Raw genomic sequence first — 16182 nt, 5'->3', positions numbered from 1 at the left:
GGAGGACAGACTCATCAGAGGATCTGCTACAAGAAGCTGCCCAGGCAGTAAATCACTGCAGAGGAGTGCCTCATCTACCATGCTATTAGGACCAAGGTTCAGCCTGCTGCGAAGAGAGCCTCTGTGGCCAGCAGCCACGCTGCTGTGACATGAGACTGCTGGAACACAGTGGGGATGAGGTGTCAATGGCACCCCTTAGCCTCCTCCCAGTGGCCTTGGCACCACACAGAGTTGCATGTTTCACTCAAGTACTATGAACCCTGGCACTAATTCTTAGAAAACTGTAATGCATTGCCATTCTGTCAGTTGAATAAAGTGCCACCCTCCCCTCCCTCTGCCCAGCAGGGAGATAGAGACTTCTTACACCAGAGGTTCTCAAACTGGGGGTGCAGAATGTATTCTGGGGACCATGAGAAGCTTTAGGGAAAAAATTCACTTTACACATTTAGAGCTGGGCAGTCGCAGAGCAGTGGCTGCTGGGCAGCACTCAGAGGTGGGGGGTGTAAACTACTACAGCCACAAAGACGGGAGGTGCGATCAAATAAGTTTGAGAACCATTTACACTGCTATTTTCAGACCTATTGCACAAGTTCAGATTTGACATGCACTTAAAGCCTCATAGACCAAGTCTGGTTAGATCTGAACACATGGAGCCCAGTGCTGCTCCTAGCTAAGCCAGTGCAAACCCAAAGAAACCCTACTGCAATGAAGTGGTGAGCCACGTTCTGACCCTGTGGCAATTCCCCATCATGTGAGAGTCTATGTATTTTTGCTGGCTGGAGGAATCTTACCGCATACCACTGTGCGTAGGTGTGCTTTTCTGCGTTCCCTGTGTACATGGCATTGGCAACATTGAAGGAGGTCTGCACGCTGGTTATTTCATTCTTTTCACACTTCTAGCAACAGGACAAATGTTGCCTAAAGGCAATTATTTTACTCAGCACTTTAGGAAGTGAGCAGCAAAAATGATGGTAGAGGTAGCCCCAACTTCCTCAACTAAGGCTATACAATGGTTTCTGTTTTCACACTGTTTACAGTCACTCACAGTGCTGCAAACCTCACAGTTTGGGCTCCTGCTATTCACCCTTGCTTTCTGGCAGAGGGCAGTATTTTAAAAAAGATTTTAGCTGCCTTTAAGTATTAGAGTGGTGGGAGAGGGAATGCACTCACCATTATTATAAAAACCTGGTCTTATGTGTTGAACAACTCTGTAGCTCAATTGGGTGGGGTGGGGGTTGGAAGGTGAATTTTGGGAAGGCAATATCTTTTGCAGGGGAGAAGCATAAATCCAGCAAAAAGTGGATTTGATTCTGAAAACAGCAAGCTGCGCAGTCAGCACACTGTGTGTACAGGCTCTGTTAGTGTATAAAGCACAAGAAGGCAGGACACGTGTGCATGGGGGAGAGGGGATATGGACCCTTGGGAAGGAAAGTTTCTGTGGGTGAGGGGAGAGAGTAAAGCCCTGTGGTTATGACAGGGGTCGCTGTCCACATGATTTGGGGATATCAGCATGAAAGCTGGTAGAACTGGGAGCCTAGTAGCCAGAGAGAAGAGCAGGAACTCAGCAGCTTTGACCCTGGCTCTTTATTCAAAGCATCAGATGCAGCAGTACGCAGGATGTCATCTTCAAGGAGGGCAGTAATACAGGTGCTCCTGGAGGCGACATGGAGTCCATCTGCATCACTGGATGCCTGGCGCAGCGGGGTCTGAGACTTGCCTTCCAGATGCTGTGGAGCTGGACAGCTCTAGTACCAGTTGGTGCAAGCGATCTGGTATCGCACATCATCCAGCAGTAGCATGGGTGTTTCCTCGGCTGGCATGGGGGGTATTGTTTCAGATGGAGTGGGGGGAGCTACCCTGGCAGGGGGGCTTTTGCCTGGCACAGGTGCTGATGCCATGGCAGGGGGCGCCACGGGAGGAGCTGCCCTGGGAGGGGGGCTTGTGCCTGGCCCAGGGGTCGCTGCCCTGGCGGGGGGAGCTGCGGGGGGTGCTGCCCCAGCTGGGGGGGACGTGCCTGACAGGCCAGGGGATGAGTCCGTACTCCTTGTGCCACACCCTGGCTGCCCCTCACACCGCGGCTCTGCCATCGCTGCCTGGGGGGAGAGAGAGAGAGGTGTGTGTCATAGGAGCAGCGGTCAGTACCCTGCCTTGCCCCCCCCCCCCGGTACCAGCCCGCCCGCAGTACTGCCCCCCGGCTCAATCCGCCCCGGTACTAACCAGCCCGCCGTGTTCCTCCCCCCACTTCCCAGCTCACAGAACTGCAGCTCCCGCGCCGCCATCTCACCTTAGGCCGCCTCCGGCGGCACATGCGCAGCCACCACCGCTCCGCCCCCAACATCCTACGTCACAAAGCCCCGCCCCCGATGGAGTCACACCACAGCGCGGGCCCCCAGGGCCCGGAGTTCGGGCAGGGGCGGCTCATAGATGCGCCTACGACTGCCTTGTTGCCAGGCGATGAGGGACACACACACCCCGTAGAATGGTTGTTGGGACGCTGCTCTGGTTGTGACGTTTTGGCTTCTCCCGTTATTCTCGGCCCGGCCCGGCCGAGTGGTCTGGGGGCGGGGCCTGTGAGCGGCCGGAACCGGAAGCTGGCCGGGCGGGGGGTGTTGCGGAGGGCGCGCTCCGGGTCGCTCCCCTGGCGGCCGGTGGGTTCCAGCGGCGGGATGCGGCTGGCGGCGGGCGCGCTGCGGGCCTGGCGGGAGCGCTTCGATTTCGGCGGCCGGAACGTGGCCTCCTGGTTCCCCGGGCACATGGCCAAAGGTGGGGGGCTGGGCTGCGGCGCTTTGCCCGAGGGTGACTCCGGGCCGGCTCAGGGATTTGCAGGAGGACTAATTGAATCTGCCGGGTTATGTGCCGTGGGGCTGGAGATTCGCTTGTTCTCCCAACGCCCGGGGGACGAGCAGTGTCTGTGCCCGCTACGGAGCCGGCCGCGTTCCCCCGCCGCAGCGTACGCGGGAGCCCGCCCCGCCCCGAACAGCTGCCTGCCCCCGCCACGTGCAGGCGCCCCAAGCGGGGGAGACCCGCTGTGATCGATCTGTGTGTGGTCTCTCTCCGGATACTGGGTTTGCCTTGTCGGGGGGTACCAGGTTTGCTGCCTTTCAAAGATGGTAGCCCTGTCAGTCCCGACTCCCGCAATATTTGGGGCACGCTGGAAGTCCGGATTCCTGCAGGCGTCTTATTATTGGGATGACCAGACAGCAAGTGTGAAAAATCGGGACAGGGGGTGGGGGGTAATAGGAGCCTATATGAGAAAAAGACCCAAATATCAGGACTGTCCCCATAAAATCAGGACATCTGGTCACCCTACTTATGATGGCCAGGCAGGCTCAGGCCCGGCCTGTGGAGCATCTCTGCCCAGGGCCTGGTCTGAGCTGCGGGCAGGGCTGAGCCAGTCCCTTCCCCTGTGGCCAGGCTTGGTGGGCACAGCTGACCTGGCTCCACTTTGGCAGGCCTGCGGCGGATGAAGGAGTCGCTGCGCAAGGTGGACTGCCTCATCGAGGTGCACGATGCCCGAATATCCTTCGGTGGCCGGAGCAGGTGGCCTGGGTGGAGGCTGTGCTGGTAGCACCACGGCCAGAGCCCAAGCAGCACAGTGGAGCCCTGCCCCCTTGCTCAGCACCATGTGTAGCCCCTGGGCTGCTGCGTCCTTCCAAAGCCAGTACGTAGAGCCCGCGGGGCTGTGCGTAGCCCTCTGTTCCCCACTGCTTCCCTCCCTGGCTGGGGCCTTGCCGTGGTGCGGTGTGCTGACGGGGCTGCGGGAACTTGCCTTGTGGGAGGTGAGAGTTTGTCTCCGATGAAGCAGAGTTCTGTGGGCTGGACCCTTCCCTGTCACTGCGGGTATCTCAGTTCTTTGGCTTCCTTAACGGTAGCACATCCCATTCTCAGGCCGGAACCCGGCCTTCCAGGAGGCCCTGGGAATCAGACCTCACCTGCTTGTACTGAACAAAATGGACCTGGCTGATCTGACTCACAAAGCAGTAAGAACCCAGTTTAAAATCTTTCTCCTCCCACTCTTCACAACCATCTTCCTGTTTAATTCAATGATGCAGCTTCTCCTTGTAATCTAGAGTAAACGTTGGGGCTGAGGCCAGGTCTACATTATAAATTTAGTGGTATAACTATGTGGCTCAGGGGCATGAAAAATCCACACCCCTGAGCAACACAGTCATATCAGTTTCACCCCCTGTGTACACAGCGCTATGGCGACAGGAGGGCTTCTCCCATTCATATAGCTAGTGCGCCTCAGCAGTGGATTAGTTACACCGATGGGAGAAGCTCTCCCGTTTGGGCCAAATGTGTTAACATAACCTAGGCACTGTCCCAACGTTAAACAGTGTTAAACAAGGTTCAGAGTTTGGTATACAGAGGCCTCAGCCTGCTTAGTGCCATGGCAAACACACCGTGAAACAGTCTTTTATTAAAGATCCAGAAGAAAAGAAAAATAGTTGAAGTGTTTGAAACGGGGAGGTATTTAAGTAAGGCTTTCAGTTCATAAACATCCCTTGTTCCCTCTTCCTTTAGTCCTCCATCTCCCAGCGCTAGGCTGCGGATGCAGGATGTGGCCAGCAGTCCATCGAGATGGCACTAAGGCGATCCAAAAACCCCGACTGTCAAACAGGCCACGTCTTTACAGAGTCCAAGCCAGCTGCAGCTCTTTTTGGAAACCGTCCAGCCAACCAGTGGGTGCAGTGGGGGAGATAGGCTCCCCCTGGACAGCTCCTTCACTCAGCTGACAGTAATCCCCACTGGTGTCTGCTGATACCTGGCTGTTCAGTGACCTGTGCGAAGCACCCTTGCTGATGGCTTGATCTGCCACTAGCTCCGTGTTTGAACCATCCCTTCGCACACTTTCTTCTTGTTGGGCTCTAGCAGTGAGGCTCAGTCCAGAGAGCTGTCCTCTGGGCCAGGATGGAGGCACCACGGGGCTGGGGTCTTTGTGTGGCAGAGGCAGCAGAGTTGCTGCTGCTGTTGTCATTGTTGTCATATACTACTTGGCTGAACGATCCTGGATTCAGCCTGCAGTCTCCATTGTAGGTAGCATAGCCATGTAACACTCCCTGATCCTCACCGCACCCCTGTGAGCTATGGCAGGTTGGCTGAGTTTTGTTATCCCCATTCTACAGATAGGGAAAGGGAGGCACAGAGCAGGGGGGCTAGACTCCGGGCCTCCCACAAGAGCCTGTCTGCCTTTCTGAGCTGGCCAGCATTCATGCTTTCCAGACAGGTAGTGGGGAGCTGAACAGATATTTGTGTTTTAGCATTGTGCCTTCCCTGTGAAGGGTAACTCAGCTGATGGCTACAGCACACTTCACCCCAGTTAGCTCCAGCCTGAGCAACCTTACCGTGGTTTGCCCTGTGTGACTGGGGCAAGGGGGCACCGTGGGCCGCTGCATTCTCTGACATGGAAATCTCTCATTTCTTGCTAGAAAATTCTGGAGCGCCTGGAGCAGGAAGGGCTCAAAAACATCCTCTTCACAAACTGCGTAAAAGATGAAAATGTCAAGAAGGTAACAGCCCCTGTCTCTTCTAACACCAATTCCTTATGGTGTGTGTCCGCTCCGCAATGTGACTGCTTGGAGCTGAGGGCAAGCCGTGCTGCACTCAGCTGTTCAGCGCCCTGGGTGCCTCGGTGAGATCAGGTCCCATTAGTGACTGCAGTACATTTTTACTGCAGGATTCCACTTTAGCTAATGCTGCCTCGGAATTGTTGACTTCAGATCTAAGAGCCCAGCTTGAACCTCTAAGCCCAGGGGAGTTTGTGGCGCTGGCAGTTAGAAAGAGCATCTCTTCACTCATACATTGAGTGCACCTTCCCCCAGGCTTGCTGAGAGACCACATGGGCAGCACTGCCTGCTGACATCCGTACAATGTGCCTTTCTGAGCAGTGCCCTAGTGGCAGGCAAGGCCGTTGCGGTACACTGAGAAGTAGGATCTGAGCACTTGTGCCGGGGACATCAGGGTTAAGCTTTGATTATTTTAAACGTTATTAAATGCTCATGCAGCCACAAATGTGGCCAAGCGCTTCTCTCAGACCTGCAGGGGAGTCCTCAGCTCCCATATTCTGCCCTGCAGTGGGAGATCTGTGCATGCAAAATGAGCTCGGTATCAGTTGACATCCACCCTGCGGAGAGCAGAGGAGAATCTTACCTTTTATGTGGACCGAAACCATCAGTGTGAACATTCCCAGTCTCCCCTGCTTTGCCTGCATTAAAGCTGTGCATTAGTTGTACTCTGAACACAGCTGGAAGTGAAAGCCGGCTAGGAAGGACTCACCCCACCGTGTCTCTGTCCATCCTGTTAGCACCTTCATTTGGAAGCAGTTGCCAGTTAAAACTGTGTTAAAGTACAGGCTAGCTGCAGAGAAGTCCCTGGCTTTCCCACTAGCTGGTGCATTGCAGCAGGAGGCGTGCCTGTCCCGCCAATGTGTTCTGCCTGGCTGCTCGTAGCAGCACTGTGCTGGCCAAGGAGTCTAACGGCAGGGTCCTACCCACTCGGGACAAAGCCACCAGTGCTTTGCTTAGCATCTGTCTTTGTATTGCCTTGCAGGTCATCCCTCTCATCACGGATCTGGTCAGCAGAAGCCAGCGCTACCAGAGAGCTGAGGTCAGCTAACGGGCCAGAGTGAGAATGGGGAAAGTGTGTGAGTGAGACCCACACACTGCTGTCCGGTTCCCCACATGGGCAAAGGGCTTGTCCAGCTGGACGCACTGATCGGCGTGTAGATGGTGCCCAAAGAGGTCCTGGTTCTCAGAGTGCTGAGAACCCTCCGTCCCCATTGGAGCCAGCAGGAGATACAGCGCTCTGGTGGCTGTAGGGCCCCCAGCATGCTCTCAGCTCCTGGGGCTGGATCTTGCTCCTAGTTACACTAGCAGCAGTGCAGAGACGCTGACTCCAGTGGAGTAAATCTGGTTTTCCACGGTTTGAGTGGGAGAAGAGTCTGGCTTCTCTGTTCAGATGGAAACATTCCACTGGTGGCCTGGGCTTCCAGCTGGTCTACCTGACTGTGCTGAAGCCAAGGGTGTAATGAACTGTGCCGGCCTCCATTCCCTGGCAAGGCTGGCTTATGACTCCTTGTTTCCATGCAGATCCAAATTAATCTACCTGGACACATCCACGCTCCTGTTGTTAGCTCTGCCCTGCCTGGTGTGTGTGTGTGTGGGGGGGGGGGCACGGGGAGCCTGGCACGGTGCTGGCTGGCGGATCTGGGAGCTGGGTGGGACGGGGAGCTTGGCACGGTGCCGGCTGGCGGATCTGGGAGCTGGCTGGGTGGGACGGGGAGCTTGACACGGTGCCGGCTGGTGGATCTGGGGGCTGGCTGGGTGGGACGGGGAGCTTGGCACGGTGCCGGCTGGTGGATCTGGGGGCTGGCTGGGTGTCACGGGGAGCTTGGCACGGTGCCGGCTGGTGGATCTGGGCGCTGGCTGGGTGGGACGTGGAGCCTGGTGCGGTGCTGCCTGGCACTGCTGCCAAGGGAGGGAGCGGTTCATCCATCTCTCTTCCTGTTGTTCCAGAACGTGGAGTACTGCATCATGGTGATCGGAGTGCCCAACGTGGGGAAATCCTCCCTTATCAACTCCATGCGGAGGCTGCACCTCAAAAAGGGTACTTCCTTGTGTGCCTTCCCATTGTGCCCGGCGGCTCGGGGGGAGAGCACCCCCTGCCTGTGGGTCACAAATCCCTGGAGGGCTGGGGGCTTTGAGGTGGCCTTGGGGCAGGTTCATCAGACCTCCTAGTGGTTCAACCCTCTCCTGCAGAGAACTGGCTCCCCCAGCTGCTGAATTGGCCCTGCAGGCTGCATCTTTTCCCTGGCTGTTCAGTCACCCAAGCTGAGCAGGGCTGGGCTTAGCCAGTGTTTAGCTAGGAGGTCCCGGAGGCAACAGGGGAGTTGGGCCCTTGTTCCCCTCTCTGCAGCTGCTCTGCCGTTGCTGTGATGTTCGATGAGGGATGCAGAGGGGCTGGCAGAACTTGCTTAGGAGCAGCGAGAGAGAAACCGGGGGGTTCTCTGGGGAACAGGCGCTGGCTGAACGGGGCCTCAGCTCTGGGACGTCAGTCCCATGAGGCACACCGATCAGAGGGATGGCTGGGAGATCTCTTGGATATGCACAGGGCCCACCCCTGTGCCATGAGGCCAGTGGCAAAGCTCCGTCAGTGCCCTGGGAGCAGGCCAGGCCAGAGTGAGCCTTCCTTCTCCAGCTGACTGGGCCTCTCCTTTTCCTGAAGGGAAAGCGTCCCGTGTGGGTAGCGAGCCAGGGATCACCAAGGCCGTGCTTACCAGAATCCAGGTACTGTCCTTGGGAGCTGTGCCCCTGAGCACGGCCTGCTGGGGCGCTGTGCTGGCCATGTACAGAGCGTGTAGCTAATGTGTGCACAGCACGAGGGGCTGCGTGAGGCCAGTAGCCATTCAGTTGAAATGGTGAGAAGGTGGCCGGGTTAAGAGACCCCTGGGACAACACAGCGTTGGTAGCTTCCAAAATAACCCTGGGGTTGTGCGCTCCAGGCAGGGCCTCCCCGTGGCTCCATAGTGATAGAATATGGGGCTGGGAGCTGGGCCCCCAGGCCTGGCTTGAGGGGACTGCTTCGCCAGGTCCCCAGGACTGCAATGAAGTGCATGCCAGGATCTGTAGTCTCTGCACTGCTGGTAAAGGTCACCTTTAAAGGAAGTGGCCCTGGGTTCGGGCCTTCTCTTGGCTGGCTCTAGAAGACCTGCTGGCTTCAGGAAAGAGGCGATGTTTATGCAGGCTGTTGGATGATTGGGGCCTGTTACATTGGGGTGCCCTCCAGAAGCCCCAGGGGGTTTGGGGAAGAGCTCTCTAAGGATTCAGCACCCCCACCCATTTGGGTAAGGGCTGGGAGCTCTGAACCCACCTCCATTCATCCCCCAGCAGAGCCAGAGCGCCAGGAGCCCACACCTGGTGTGGAAACCTCCTTGGCCTCCTTTGCCTGCCAGGAAAGATCCTGGATGACACCAGCCCAGTATGGTTCTTTGTGGGTGACCCATGTAGGAGGAGGCTGGGCTCTGCCCCGCTTTGTGCTTTGCTTTGGCCCTTGGGCTGCTGGCAGGTTGCTCGAGGGACCCTCTGGGGCGGAGCTGGGGTGCCCAGTTGTACTGGGCCGTTTCCAGTGCCAGCGTTCATGCTCCACAGAGTCTCTGCCCTGGGCTGGTGGATCACAGAGTTGTCGCACGCCATTCCCAAGTCGGCTGGTGGGGGGAATCGGCTTTGAAGTGCCAGCGGTCCCCTCCGTTTGTGCTGGCGCTGCTCAGGGTACTGCTTTGGGCTCTGCTCTCTGACCCACAGCTTCGTAACAAGCCTGCCTCTGCCTGTCTAGGTCTCCGAGAGGCCCCTTATGTATCTGCTGGACACGCCTGGAGTGCTGGCTCCGAGAATAGAGAGCGTGGAGGCGGGCATGAAGCTGGCCCTGTGTGGTGAGAAGGGCTTTGGAGCTGGAGCTGCAGCTGCTTCTGGCCAGGGGCTGTCCTCACTTGGCTCTGCTGGGGCTGAGATAGGAAGCCCCGGAGCTCATGATCATGGGCACAGTGTGGGGGAGGGGGACACGCTCCACAAAGGCAGCAGGGCTTTGTGGAGGCAGTGCGGGCCCTGCCTTGAGACATGTTGTTATTGAGTGCTTGGGGCAGAGCCACTGCCTGTCCCCCTACTCTGAGGAGCCCAGCTTGGGACAGGCTGCTGCTCCCAGCTGCCTGGAGGGGGGAGCATCACTCAGCGCATGTGCTCCAGCTAGGGTGACCAGACAGCAAGTGTGAAAAATCGGGACGGGGGTGGGGGTAATAGGAGCCCATATAAAAAAAAAGCCCCAAATATCGGGACTGTCCCTATAAAATCGGGACATCTGGTCACCCTAGCTCCAGCCCAGCTGTCTGCCCTGCCCCTCTCCCCTGCCTGGCCATACTGGCTGTGAGCTGCAGCTGGTGAACATCCAGGAGATCAGCTGCTGGGGCTCTCGCCCTGGGGTGGGGGTGGCACTGCAGGCTCTAGAGTTCAGTAGGAACAGCCCATTTCCCCACCCCGGGGAGCTCCTTAGTAGGCCAGTGGCCACCTCCATACTGTGTCTGGCACTGTGGGCTGGAGTTTGGCTGTGCCCAGGGTGGCTCCTGGGGAGCAGCGCCTTGAAGGTGCCCTGTGCACACGTTCTCATGCTGGCCAAGCCGGCCCCAGAGCAGGCGGCTGGAGCCCTGTGGGAGAGGGGTCGAGGCACAGCTCCCAGGCCAGTGCGGACGGGGCTGTCTCTTGCCCTCTGCCCTGCGTGGCTGGCACTCAGGCTTTGTTCTGTGTCTCATAGGGGCCATCCGGGACCACCTGGTGGGCGAGGGCGTCATGGCCGACTACCTGCTGTACACCCTGAACAAGCAGCAGCAGTTCAGGTGAGCACTTCCTGAGCACCTGGCTGCTGTGGGGTCGGGGGGTGGGGCTGGGTGGGCTCATGCATTGAGACCCCAGGGGCTTCCCTGGTCTTGGGGGCTGGCTCCTGCCCATGTCTCCCCAGTGCCACCCCTCAGCTCTTGCTTGGAGTCTGCTCTTGTGCACGCTGTTGGCAGGGAAGCTCCTGCAGCGGGGGCGCTCCTTGCCAGAGCGGAGGGTCTGTCTGCTCCTAATGTGAGCCTGATTGGCGGTGCCCCTGCACTGAGCTGCCACAAGGGGCTGTAGGAGGTGGAGTGGTGCCCAGCGCGTGTCGTATGCAGAGTGTCACGCTGCATGACTTTGAGGGCCAACCTCAGGGCAGACTATCAAAAGCAGGGCGACACCCCAGGCTGGTTGCATGGTCTATAATTAGATTGCACCAGCCCAGTAACAAGTGGGCTCCTAAAGAACTAGAACAGTCTCACCATGGAATCACAGACAGTCCCCTTGGGCTCTCCGGTCTGTCTTGCCACCCAGGCAAGCTGGACTTAGTGAGGGCTGGTTGCTCTGCACCAAAGATCACAAAAGATTTGGGTTGCTGCTAGTCCCGTCCATTTGTACCTCAGATCTCACACCAAAGACAACACTTGTAGCCAAGCCTATGGTAAACTAACTAATGATGTATTCACTAGGAAAAGAAATGAGAGCACTCTTAAGGTTAAAGCAGGCAACCGTATAGACACACATGATGTGTGTCTATGGTCTTTAAAGGTGATGGAGCTGTAGCAATCTGTCAGCACTGACAGATTTTTAGGGCTAACCCAGGTTGACCCTGGGGGGTCTCTGCTTCTGTTTTGTGGCTCCAGCCCTGGGAGAGTCAAAGGAGATGTTAGCTATTTTTATTTCCTTCCTAGCCTCTTCATGGGTGTGAAGGGACAATTAACACAGTCTTTGTATTGTGATGTCCCACAATGGCTCATTTAGTTTTGATAGCCCTGCCTGATGGGCAGGAGACATGCCTCTTGCCAGGTTCACCATTCCAGATCAAACACTGTTTACAGTTACAAAGCAAAAACTTGTTTATCTTAGAGCTTGTGATAAAGATATTACAAGTGTGATTGATGCAAGCAGCAACTTACAGACATTTCATAAAGTTCTAAGGTCAGTACCCACCTTAGCCGTACTGACGCACAGGAGAAACAGACTGGTTTCCAGCAATGAATTTGTCTGTGATTGGCTGAGGCCTAAAGCCTTGGCAAGAGCTGGCACCTGTTGAACAAAATGCAGCTCTTGTCCCAGAATCGGCTGCTGTGCTTTGCTGGTGCCTTCAGTGCTTTCTTCTGGCCACTGGGAGGCGCAGCGCTCATGGCTTAAAAGGGACAGCCAGCCTCCTGTACAGAGGGTCTGCAGGGGTTTCTGGGTGGCTTTGCTAGTGAAAAGAACGAAGAGTACTTGTGGCACCTTAGAGACTAACAAATTTATTTGGGCATAAGCTTTCGTGGGCACGAAAGTTTATGCCCAAATAAATTTGTTAGACACTAGTTCTTTTTGCTGATACAGACTAACACGGCTACCCCTCTGAAACCTGTCTCTTTGCTAGTGAAGGCTCCCACCTGGAAAGGGCAGGTATCAGCCCTGCTGCCCCATGCCAGAGCAGCGAGGTGTTTGCTGCCAGAGGCCCCCGTAGCCAGCCGGCGCTGGCAGCCGTCCTTGTAGAGTGGCAGCGGGGACACCACACCGGTAGGGATGTGCAGAAATCCCTGCTGTCCCCAGGAGGTGGCAGTAGAGCTGCTTGGGTCACTGATGGGGCTGAAAGGAGCCCGGAAGGACCTGGAACCTGTCTTCTGTGTGGCTGGCTGGTCAACGTGACATGGAGGGTGCTGGCCCTGCCCCAGAGCAGGCACTGCATGCTGTGCAGCCACACCATCCCTCTGCACGCTCCAGAGCACCCTGAGCACTGAAGTGCTCTGCCCAGGGAAAGTTGCCCTGTACCCTGGCCTGGCTGGTGCTTCTGCCCCTGCCCTGTGGTGCTAACCCACTCTCGCTGCCCTGGCACAGCTACGTGGAGCGCTATGGGCTGGGCGAGCCCAGCGACGACATTGAGAGCGTGCTCAAGCGGGTGGCACTGAAACTGGGCAAGACGCACAAAGTGAAGGTGCTCACAGGGACAGGTGAGTGCCCCTGCAGGCCTGGGACCCCATGGGGGGACGGGTGAGAGCTAGCTGGGGGCATCAACAGTTGAGTGCTCTCCCATGCCAGGCGGAGAGCCTGTGGGGAGGTGGGTAAGTGCTGTGCCCATGCCACCTGGAGATTCCAAGGCTTGAGGGGAGGACGAGGGAGCCCCCTAGCTGGGTGGGTGGGGGACAGAAGGGGAATGGCCCACCCACTGCAGGTTCTGGGGGAGCTCCCCGGCCTAAAGGCACTCAGGGTAGGAGCGCCCCAGCTGCTGCCAACTGCAGACCCTCTGTTCAGCGTGATTTCCTGAAGAGGCATGGCCAGGGTGTGGGGCTGGCACCAGGAAGGGCAGTGGGGGCTGGCAGGAGTTGCCCATTGGAGCAATGGAGGCTGGTGACTGTGGGTGTGGGGAGGGAGGATCTCTGAGCCGTGGTGTGTTGTGGGGGAGCCTCTTGTGTCGGTTTGCATGGAACCAGGGCCGTGCAGCGCCCAGGGACCAGCCAGGGCTAGCTCCTCTCCCCCCACTCCCGGCCTTCATTTGGGGCTGTGTCTGTACAGTCGTGGACTCTGGAGCCCATCCAGAGGTGCTGGGCTGGGCCATGAGCTCCCCGCTCACCTACAGCTTTTGCCTTCTCTTGCAGGGGACGTGAACGTGATCGCGCCCGACTACCCTGCAGCCGCCTATGAGCTCCTGCGCACCTTCCGCAAGGGGGAGCTGGGCCAGGTGCTGCTGGACTGAGCCCTGCCCAACCCCCACACCTGGCTCGAGCTCAGCTGCCCTCCTCTTGCCCAGGCTGATCATGGCTTGGAGGCGGCTCACGGGCAAAGCGGGATGTGGTGGTGCCCAGGCTGTTTCCCTCCTCCTGCCCCATGCACATGCAGCTCCGGGGTCAGTATGGCCGTGGCCAGGAGAGCAGCCCTCATGTGGGTCTGTGTTTGGCTTCCCAGCCAGGGCCCCTGTCATCACTTGGGTGGGCTCTGTCTGCCCATCATCCCCAAGGGTGACGTGCTGTTAACAGACCCTAGCCCAGGGACTCCACATCCTCTGTTTGGGGGAAGGGGGGAGAGGCGGGTCTTGGGGCAGTTCAGGGCCCTGCCTTTCCCCTGCGTAGGTTCATGCTCCTTTCGGCTGTTGCCCCTGTGGGCAGAGGCAGCCTCCGTGTCTCCTGGAAGAGCAGAGCATGCCCTGCCAGGGACCCCTTCTACACGAGGCGCTCTTTTGCTGTCCCACAGCATGGACCAAAGGGCTCCAGCTGTGTGCGGGCAAACCCTCATCTGCTCTGTCACTGCCACAGTGCTGGCAGCCCACTGGTCTTTAGTGGCCAGCAAGCCCCAGGTGCTGGGCCTGGATCCTGAGGGCAGGTACAGTGTGTGGTGGCAGCTTCGTTTAAAATAAAATCTGGGGCACGTGTAGTGAAATCCAAGCCCTGTGCTGCTGGGATTTAATGGCCATTAAATTCAGTTCCACCCTTTCACCACGTTGGTATTTATTAACACAGCACTGCGTCGCTGGTGTTCTCGGGGGCTGGCACTGGGGGCAAGCATGTGAGCTGGATGTTCGTGCTGCAGTGATTTGTGGGGGGATCTAAGTGTTGTGATGTAAATTGTCTTTAGGTTTCAGATACAACCCAAGGGGCAGCAGCAGCTCCCCTCTCTCAGAGCGAGATGCTCAGGCTCTGCACACACAGGCAGCGTCGCCATGTCAGTCACTCAGGGCAGCTCTCCTCCTCTTCCCCCCCCCCACCCCCCGAGCAATGGGCTCAGGCAGCATCACTGTGTCTCACATTCAGGTCACACTTTCATGGTCCTCTTTGCAGGCCCCCGTGGGAGTGCTGGAAGCTGAGACTGTGAACATGATTCTGATGTAAGGGCTGGATCCCACAGTGGCAGGGTTCGTGCTTCCCTGCAGACATAGGACAGCTGTTAGCTCTGGCAGAGAGCAAGTTCCCTGCTGAACCCCTGAGGGTCTTGCTGTAGTGGGCAGTGGTCTGAGTGTAGTGACATTTGCCCCTGCACTTGGGTGGGTAGAGCAAGGACTGAGGGGACTGCAGCACTGCTCACACTGCCCCACAGGAGCTGGCTGCTTTTCCTGCCCAGCTGCCGCTAGGCCCCTTGGGGAGTGAAGTAGCTGGGCCCAGCTGAGCCTCCTCCATATGGGGCTGAGTCTGCTGGGGCAGGGTACCACACAGGAGTCCTCACTGACCAGACCCTCCTTGATCACAGCGTCCGTCAACCTCCCCGAGGTAGGGATCTCTAGTAGGAGAGAGCTCCTAAATCCGCCAGCCAAAGGCTACGCTAGTTCCAAGGGCTGGAAGCAGTGACTGGGCTGGAAATAAGGTACACACTTTTAACAGTGAGGCCACTTAACACACGGCATAGCTGACCAGGCACTTGGGGGATTCTCTGTCACATGGAGTCTTAACTCAAGATTGGATAGGGGCTGGTGGCAGCAATCACGGGGTGGGCTCTCTGCCTGTGCTCTGCAGGAGATCAGACTGAATGATCCTATGTGTCATTAACCTCTCTGATCTCCCAGTGAGAATGCAGGGCTGAACTGCTGCCTGTTCCCAGAGCTCTGGGGGAGCCGCGGGGGAAGGTGCTGCAGGCCATACATGACCAATGAGCAGGAATGGGAGAACCCATGGCCAGGGTGTGTCCCATGGGCACTGAGCAATTGGCTAGAGACAGCCATCCAAGCTTCTCTTGGTGCTGGCTAGGGCAGCTGTGCCTGGGTGGGGGGATAGTGTGTGCTCCGTCGGACATGGACTGTGCTCTGTGCTTCCCCCTGTACTCAGCTCACCCTCTGCTTCAGCGAGGCAGCCTGGCTGAGCAGCCTCCCCATCCCCCCGGGCACACAGCGATTGCACCCAGAGTGTAGGCACAAGCCTAGCAGCCCCCACAACCCCCCAAGCGTTATCCCTGCAAAGCCATGGCAGCAGTGGAGGGTGATGGGATGAGAAGCCTGCGGCACTTCAGGGGAAGGTCCCATGCCAAGTGCAAGGGGGGCAGCCCTTGTGCCCCAGGGCTGGAAGAGGGGTGTCTGCAAGATGCCCCTGTCCTCCCTCTGATGCCAGGAGCAGGTGCCACTCTGGCATGTCCCTCCCCAGCTCTCAGTGAGTCGGACTCTCCTCCTAGATTTTATTTCCACGTCACCGTGAACACACGTATAAAACCATTACAAACAAGGAACATTAAAAACGGGAGTGCAAGAACGTGCGGCCCCCTGCTTGCTGGGCGGGCTGGCATCAGGGCTGGGGCAGGGCTCTGCATGGAGAGGAGGGGGTGTCATAACTACACTGTTCACATGAACATACAGCGAGCTGGCCGCTCGCAGGGGCTGTCTAGACGGTGCCTGAAGCCCAGCCTGCCACGCAGGGCCTGGGGGGATTCCCACCAGTCCTAGGGCACTGAGGAATAGCTTAGTGCCAATCTACCTCCTGCACCCTGCCTCTGGCTGCTGGTGGGTTAAGTGGGGGTGGTGGGGGAGTTTGGTCCAAAATGTAGAGGGCATTTTTTTTAAAAAGCCCAGAACCCCTGTGCCCCAAGTGCAGTGATTCCATGAACAGCCCGCTCCCAGGGCCCCTCAGGGGCCAGAGCTTGTGCATCTGTGCCAATGCCAGCCAGCACACCCAACGGCGTGTGGGGAGGC

The 16182-nt window shown here is 57.7% G+C and overlaps 1 protein-coding gene across 1 annotated transcript; it reads left to right on the top strand.

The window, feature by feature from the left end:
* The first annotated feature begins 2666 nt into the window (after nucleotides 1-2666).
* MTG1 (mitochondrial ribosome associated GTPase 1) lies at nucleotides 2667-14001 on the top strand. The gene is made up of 11 exons (XM_065408096.1): nucleotides 2667-2763; nucleotides 3453-3517; nucleotides 3876-3980; nucleotides 5430-5510; nucleotides 6550-6606; nucleotides 7515-7605; nucleotides 8224-8285; nucleotides 9331-9427; nucleotides 10300-10381; nucleotides 12417-12529; nucleotides 13175-14001. Exons 1-11 carry the CDS (start codon nucleotides 2667-2669, stop codon nucleotides 13270-13272), a joined length of 948 nt encoding a protein of 315 aa, XP_065264168.1. The 3' UTR covers nucleotides 13273-14001.
* The last annotated feature ends 2181 nt before the right edge of the window (nucleotides 14002-16182 follow it).

The sequence above is a fragment of the Emys orbicularis genome, chromosome 7 (genome assembly GCF_028017835.1).
Source record: "Emys orbicularis isolate rEmyOrb1 chromosome 7, rEmyOrb1.hap1, whole genome shotgun sequence".
NCBI classification, from domain to species: Eukaryota; Metazoa; Chordata; order Testudines; family Emydidae; genus Emys; species Emys orbicularis.
Note: the sequence above shows the minus strand (reverse complement) of the source record. Positions and strands in the feature narration are given on the sequence as shown.

Bases quoted from the DNA above. Each gene is read 5' to 3' on its own strand.
- MTG1 (XM_065408096.1), top strand. From the start codon at position 2,667: ATGCGGCTGGCGGCGGGCGCGCTGCGGGCCTGGCGGGAGCGCTTCGAT. The intron at 2,764-3,452 runs GTGGGGGGCTGG...CCACTTTGGCAG, and splicing joins CCCCGGGCACATGGCCAAAG to GCCTGCGGCGGATGAAGGAG. The intron at 6,607-7,514 runs GTCAGCTAACGG...CTGTTGTTCCAG, and splicing joins AGCGCTACCAGAGAGCTGAG to AACGTGGAGTACTGCATCAT.